Genomic DNA, 7727 nt, shown 5'->3' with positions numbered 1-7727 from the left:
ACTCAGACCCACAAGATTGGAAGTCCATTGGTCTGGTCGCTCGCTTGTTGCGCCCGTCAAAATTGTGACCGGCTGTAGAGGCTGTGCTACGAGCATGTGGAGGTGTATGATGATACAGGAGCTGTTACGTGCGTCATGCGTGGTGTTCAGTGGAGACCATGTGGTTAGATTGTGGTGGTGCATAACGGGGCCCCTGTGTAAAGTAGACAAGGGCTAGACAAGTGCACAAATAGTAGCAGACTGTTTCCCAGCCTCATCTCTTATTCATGGATTCAGGATCATGGTTAAAGGAACTTGTGTGTCTGGGCTGTTTTTGGGGGCAAGCTGCCAGCGTATTTATGCTCTTGTCGGTGACACAGTGACTTTGTTCGGTTTGGAGATGTTTCCGTGATTGTGGTCAGTATTATGTTAAGTGTTCATGAGTATGTCATGATCAGTATTATGTTAAGTCTCCAGAGCATGCCAGTTTTTGTTATCAGAGCAAAAACCATGAGGGGGTAAGATGATATGTTTTTTTTGTTATTGTTTTTTTTTCATGTTGTAATTCTGTCTCAAGATCTGTTTTGGGAAGGGGTAGGGGGGGTGGGGGGGGGGGGTTCAGATACAGAAATGCTTTCTCAAGATAAGAATAACTTTATTATCTTCAACTGGAGAAATTTGGTCAGGTGCATTATCACAACATAGACAAGTAAACAACATGGGGACCATAACTGTAAAAGTCAACAACAGCTTTTACGAATATTATGAAGATACAAATGTAAAAAATATCACATACATCGTTTCATACATACATCCACACACTGCAGGTAATAACTAATATTCTTAATGTAAAAACAGAAAGAATTAAGAAACATTATTTGAATATAATTATAAACGTAGCCTACTATACTGCACATTGATTATAATAGACAGATAAGATAAGAATAAAGATGAATTGTGGAAAACCACAACCAGATAATCAGCACACACCCGCACCACCTCCCCCCCACCCCACACACGCAGATTACTTGATTAAACAAGAGTAATAAACATATGTTCTCAAATAAAAGCATTTCACATATTCGCTTTTAAAAACATTGCAATTAATTGCTGTTGACTACATTGTGGGTTTTTTTTGTTGTTGTATTTTTCCCTCACAGATATGAGGTACCCTTGCCGATGAAGATGGCACAGTTCAACATGCCTCTTCACATGCAGGCGCCACCGGACCCAGGGGGGGAGGAGTACCTGATGGGGGGTCGGGAGGACCACCTCCGTTACCACGACAACAACGGGATGACCAGCCCCCACCACCACCACCACCACCACCACCACCACCACCCCCACCCCCAGCATGAGCTGAGCCCCTGGATGGACGAGTACGGTGAGGGAGGAGGGGGAGGGGGTGGCGGCAAGTTCCGCCTCAAGCGGCGCCGTCGGTGCGGGCAGTGCGGTCCCTGTCAGGTGAAGGAGAACTGCGGCAAGTGCCAGTACTGCCTGCGCAAGGATGTGCTGAAGCAGGCCTGCGTGTACCGGAAGTGCGTCTACCTGCGCAAGCCTGTGCCCCGCTTCCGCCCCGAGGTCACGCACCCCAGCAACAGTTGCGGTGTTGGTGGTGATGGCGGTGGAGGAGGTGGTGGTGGTGGAGGAGGAGGAATGGGTGTTGGAGGAGGTGGTGGTGGTGGTGGAGGAGGAGGAAGTGGTATGGGAGGTGGGGTGGGGTCGGTGGGCGGGGCGAGCGGAAGCGGAGGGGGCAGCACTGCTGGCAGCGAGAGCTGTGTGCAGAAGCCATCCACGCCAGCAGCATCGGCCATGATGAACCACAACAACCACTCGCAGCCCCCGGCGCCTTCCCCGTACAACTCTGCTGCTCCCCCCAGTGCTGCTGCCACTGCCGCTGCTGCTGCGGCCACTGTTCAGCCACCAGAGCTCAGCTCCTGTCAGGTGGCTCAAAACCTGTACAGTGTGCCGGGAAACAACAGCAGGGTGGTGGAGGGGGTGGTCAATGGGGGAGTGGTGGACCAGCAACTCGGCAGCAGCAGCAACAACAACAACAACAACAACAACAACAACAACAACAGCAGCAGCAGCAGCAGCAGCCTGTTTGACTCGGCCTCTGGTATGGCGGCGGACCCTGGCAGCAGAACCTCTTCTTCTTACTTGCCTGCAGGGGGGGCTGGAACCATGGACCCTGGCCGCAGCCCTGCGCTGGACCTGGGCCGGAACACCAACACGGCGGACTCTGGGTTTGGCACGGGCAGTTCCATGACCACCTCCCCGGCCAGCAGTGTGAGCAAGGACCGTCCAGGACCCGTGCCCTGTATGGAGCAGCAGCAGCACCGGTCCCCCGTGGAACAGTTCCGCTCCCCCATGGAGCAGTGGGGGGGCACCATGCCTTACGGGTTCCCCGCCGCGCGCCCCAACCCTTGGCCCCACCACCACCACCACCCTGCCTTTCACCAGTCCAGCCCTGCCGCAGCAGCAGCTTACGGGTTCCAGCCCAGCGCTAGTCCTTACACCACCCCCACCCCGTTCGGGTCGTCCTGTCGGCTGGGCATGCCGAACCCCACAGCTCACCTGACGCACCACCCCTCACAGTCCTCCTTCCACCACAACATGCCTTTCGCGCAGCCAGAGTTCTCGCCGCATGCTGCTGCTGGCTTCCGGGCGGCTCCTCCCCCCTCAGCGCCTTCCATGCAGCCCGCCATGACGCCTCCCTTCTACCCACCTCCCCCACACATCCCCTCCAGTCTCCCCAACTTCCCATCCTTCAGCCAGCTCCCTTCCAGCGCCGGCCACCACCCCGCCACCTTCCCCATGGCCCACCACCCCCATCACCACCCGATGTACCCGGGGAACTTCTACCCATCTTTCCGCCCACCCACAGAGCCACAAATCTATCATGCTCAGCTCCCATCTCCCACTGCCCCATTCCTACTGCCAGACAGGTTCCTCCCACCCGCCTTTCCTCTTTACCTGGGGAAGGTGTTGACTCAGGGCAAAGGAGGGGCTTGCCAACCAGATGTGGAGGAGGATGAAGAGGATCTGAAAAAAAAATTCAGCATCTTTCGCATACCTCGCTGCAAACGTACAAGTTGTGAACCGAACCAAGATGATAGCCCTCCATCCAAGTTGCCAGCTGATGCTATGTTTATGGGCAGTGATTTGACCGACATGATATCACAAAAGGACACTGACTCGACAAGGATGCTTTTGAAAACTGTCCCTGAAGAGGGCATCGACGATGACCTTCAACAGGAAATCAGGCGAATCTCAGGGTGGGGGGAGTGTGATGTGATAAGCATTGACGATTTCAAAATGCATGCCTTTATTCGATCTGACGGCTTTAACAATCTTGAAATTGAGATAGAGAGCCCTGTAACAGACGGTTCTGTTTACAAAGCACAGTGCTTGTCAGAACGTTTAGAATCGTGTGGTCCAACGCTTAGTGCAGGTATCAGTAGACCAGACGACCAAGAGGATGTAAATAACAACAGCATTTGTCAAAGAGACAGCAGTGATAGCAGTAGCAATTGTGAAAGTGAAATCGCCAGAGAAAATCAAAGACATCTGATTGAAGGTGCCCAGTGTGAAAGAACAAGTGAGGAGGAACCGTCCTGTCAACATCAGAGAAAATCGCACGCACAGGAGGCGAAAGACAGCGATAGCAGTTCAGAATCACCAAAAAATCAGACTCTGCACTGTTTCCAAAACTTGACAGACAGTTTGTTGACTGAGGGTGGACCTGGCGGTTCTGTGTGTGTGAGAGAGGACGAGAACATGCCCTCCATGGCGGTTTTGTCACCATCATCATCGACGTCGGAGGGGGTGGTGTGTTTGATTCAGGAGGGGGAGGGAGGGGTGACGGAGGTGGAGGTGCCAGCGGCTGAGGTGCGGCTGGAGGAGGTGCCTGTGGGCCTGGACCTGCTCACCTCCTCCTCCCAACCCCAGGACCTCCTCCAGTTCATCGCCCAACAGATTACCCTGGCGCCCGCCTCCCCCTCCCTTGACCTTGTGTTCCACTTTGAGGTGGACAGAGACCACCCCTCTGACGATCTGGACCCAGAGGAGCTTTTGTCTTGATCATGACCTGAAGAGTGTTGCGTTGTGTTGTGTATTGTTTTTGTAATCATGTTGCTAAGGAAGGAAATTATAATATGCGTGAAAGGAAATCTTGAAATATTTTTGTTTCTGCCTTGTCGATCATGAAATAGCTTGTGTTGTATGATCATCATCAGATCATGTTACAATGGAAGTACGTGATGAAGGGAAGTTTTGACATTTTTTGTTTTTTTGTTTTACCTTGTCGGTTGTCATCTTCTCAGCTTGAACATTCCCCCACCCCTAACCTCCCACCCCCAAAAATCTCTGATTTCTCTAAGGCCTCTGAGTTCCTTCCAGCACAACTCTTTGTTTGTCTTATATGTATGATTTCAAATTCAGCAGTGTCTGTCTTTAAAAGATATATATAAAAATAACTTCTGGTGGTTCATTCCTCTGTTTCTTTTGTTTCTATCCAGAAGAGCATTTCAGATTTTTTTCTGTTTCAACGTTTTTAAGTCCAAAACAAAGCCCAGTATCAGCAAATACAATGTAATGAATGACGTCCAGTAGGGATACATGTCAAAATGAAATGAAGATCATAGAAATGAAGGGGGAAAGCCAGTGGGGATTAAAAGAAAGGCTAACTTGTATAAATTTGAGAATTTCAGGGTGATGAGGGTTGCTATTTCTTGAGATTAAGATCACTTACGTTGGTAAAATATATTTATGTGTTACCATATAGATTTGGTACACTTTTTTCTGCTGTTAAAACTTATATACAGCAATATAGATTTGGTTCATTATAGCAAGGTAGTGTTGGAGACTCAATGAAATTTATTTACTGGTCCCAAAAACCAGAACAAAGAAGATTGTTGCTGATCATCTTTAATAGAAAAAGAATGGAAGGCATAATAAGTATGATTATCGTACTGTTTCCTGATATATATTAGAGTGTAACTTTGTACTATAACACAGTTGCTGTCCAGAATGGAACTGACTCGTACTGTGAATACTTTCATCACAGTATCATAAGTATGTGATCTCTCTGTACATGGATGCACTCAACATGTGCAGATATATGCCAACACCAGCACCACATCCAGATGTGAGAACTTTACGGTGATCAGCAATGTCTGATCTCATCGTGGTGTACAGCCTTTGATGATGGGGTTTCTCACCACCCACTGCTGTTAGAAAAGGAGATAAATTCTTATTCTTGAGATACTTGAATGGCCAGATTGCCTGAAGCTGTGAATGTGGACACTGTAGCAGGGCCCTAAGGGAGCCTGTGGCCTGACAGCCTGTTGTACAAATTACTCCCTGTTTGTAGAGTTCATTTTCTGTGCAAAAGCGCATTCGAGTTGTTGGTTTTGAATTTTAATTTAAATGCAGACGGGCATTTGAGTTTTGAATCAAGAGTTGTTATGACAGTATATGGTTTTCCATGCAGAAGGGCATTTGAGTTATAAATTATCAAGAGTTGTTGGTTTTGAGAATTACATGCAGAAGGGCATTTGAGTTATAAATCATGAGTTACTGGTTTTAAAGATTCAGTGCAGAGGGACATTTGAGTTATGAATCAAGAGTTGGTTTTAAATGCAGAAGGGCATTTGAGATCAAGAGTTGGTTTTAAATGCAGAAGGGCATTTGAGTTATAGATCAAGAGTTGCTGGCTTTCGAAATGAAATGCAGAGGGGCATTTAAGTTTCTTGGTTTGAAGTGGAGAGGGCTTTGGGCTTTTAAAAATAACTTTGGGTGTGTGCTAAGCTATATGTGAAAATATACACATGATGCTATTTTCCAGAAAGAATTTATGCTAAAAACTGGCAAGCTGCTGGGGGCTTTTGCGCTGAATTTTCTGTTCTGTTGACGTTCTGTACAGAGATTTTTTTAAGCTTCGATGCTGCTAATGTGACCTGAGATTGATCACATTGATCTATTCTGGCAGTTTTGCTCTCTCTCTCTCTCTCTCTCTGTTCTCTCTCTCTCTGTATTGCTGTCATCCCAACCCAACAATCACGTCTACTCTGCGGACATGTAGATGTAATGAGAGTCCGTGCAGGAGTTTACTTTTAGGTTATTTTGATGTAGGCGTTGCCTTCTCCCCAAGGTTGATATTTTCTTTACACTAATTACAGAGATCTGTGCCACTGCTTCTTGAACTAGCAGTTGAAGGCCTGACCGGTGCATTGGGTCTGTGCATCCTGGCTCCCCATTTTTGACTCACTTGTGTGAACAAAGTGAGTCTTATGTTTTAACCCGGTGTTCGGTTGTCTGTGTGTCCGTGGTAAACTTTAACATTGACATTTTCTCCGCAAATACTTTGTCAGTTGACACCAAATTAGGCATAAAAATAGGAAAAATTCAGTTCTTTCCAGTCATCTTGTTTAAAACAGTATTGCACCTCTGGGATGGGCACAAAAAAATAAATAATGAAGCCTAATTATATGCAAACTGCATTTACTGTTATATTTATATTTTTTGTATTCTCTAAACTTGGCACTTTGATCTGATATTCGACCCAACAACAAGAGCAGTCATTATTATTATTGTATGTTCAAACAGGAACTTCTTTTGCTAAGCATGGAAGTTTTATTTATTTTGCAAACGTTTTGGTGCAGATAGTAAAAAAAAAAGGGAAATTACTCTGTAATTAATGCTAGGGGACTTAATTCGCTTTAAACTGATCTTTCTCATCTTTACATTTTGAAATTATACACAATACATAAAAAGCTTGGATTTTTTTTTTCAGTGTATCACAAGTGAGTCTTGAAGGCCTTGCCTCTCTTGTTTTCTGTAAAATACTGCTTGATTTCCTTTCATTTAACAGATTGCTGAAATATTATTTGTTGCTCAGACGGCAAGGCAAAAAAGAGCACAGGAACAGGAGCCATGATGGCTGCCGGAAAAAGAGGGCGCTAGCCAGCGGGACAAAGGGGAGGTTACCTACTTCCGGGAGGTTATCGGCCGTAGTTGCTTTCGTTTTCTCCGCATAGGCGGATAGTATTTTGCACAGGACAGGAATGTCAGACCCCTTCCGGAGTCTGCACTAGTTGGGTCACGGTAAGTATGTTATTTAAACGTAATTTTAGATAAAAAATTTCCTCTTTTTTTGTTTTCTTCTTTTTTTTCTTCGCATTTGTGTTTCCTACTTTTGTTCTTCTTTTTTCTTCTTTTTCTTTTCTTTTTTTAGTGCGCTATTTCAGTTCTTGTTCTTACTTTAAATTGAACTCTTTTCTCAAATAAAAACCGGTTTCATCCCTAATTTGTTGTTATAACTATCATGTAAGTTTGATGAAAATTCAAAATCAAAAGCAACAAGATTTTACATATCATGGTTATCGATTGATTGTGACTGTTTTTGGGTTGTTGTTTTTCATTGTAGTTGTTGTTTTTTAAATTGTTGTTATTATTCTTAGTATGTTGATGGGTTTTTTTCAATCATGATTTGTCTCAAAATGTGCCCCTTTTTTTTCTTTTTTTTTTCTCCCCAGAATGATTTCATTGGATGTGTTTGGTAGTTTGCTATGCCAGGTTGTTGTTTTTTTTGTTTTGTTTTTTTTAATATACCAGTTTTATTTTTAATTGCCTCCCTTTCTCCTGTTTTGGTTTGTGTCATCATGCTGCTGATGAGACTTATTCTGTCCACCTAACGGTCATCAGTGAAAATGCTGACAGCACATTAGCTGTTGAACCATTCCACA

The 7727-nt window shown here is 45.7% G+C and overlaps 1 protein-coding gene across 1 annotated transcript in view; it reads left to right on the top strand.

Moving 5' to 3' along the window:
* The window catches only part of LOC143286348 (uncharacterized), a 19182-nt gene extending 13965 nt beyond the window's left edge, over positions 1 to 5217 (top strand). The window contains exon 2 of the mRNA XM_076593890.1: positions 1140 to 5217. Coding sequence (XP_076450005.1) covers positions 1140 to 4062 — 2923 coding nt within the window. The 3' untranslated portion in view covers positions 4063 to 5217. The remainder of the gene's footprint in view (positions 1 to 1139) is intronic.
* Positions 5218 to 7727: the final 2510 nt, after the last annotated feature.

The sequence above is a fragment of the Babylonia areolata genome, chromosome 10 (genome assembly GCF_041734735.1).
Source record: "Babylonia areolata isolate BAREFJ2019XMU chromosome 10, ASM4173473v1, whole genome shotgun sequence".
Taxonomy (NCBI): Eukaryota; Metazoa; Mollusca; class Gastropoda; order Neogastropoda; family Buccinidae; genus Babylonia; species Babylonia areolata.
This window is presented reverse-complemented; position numbering and strand designations above follow the sequence as displayed.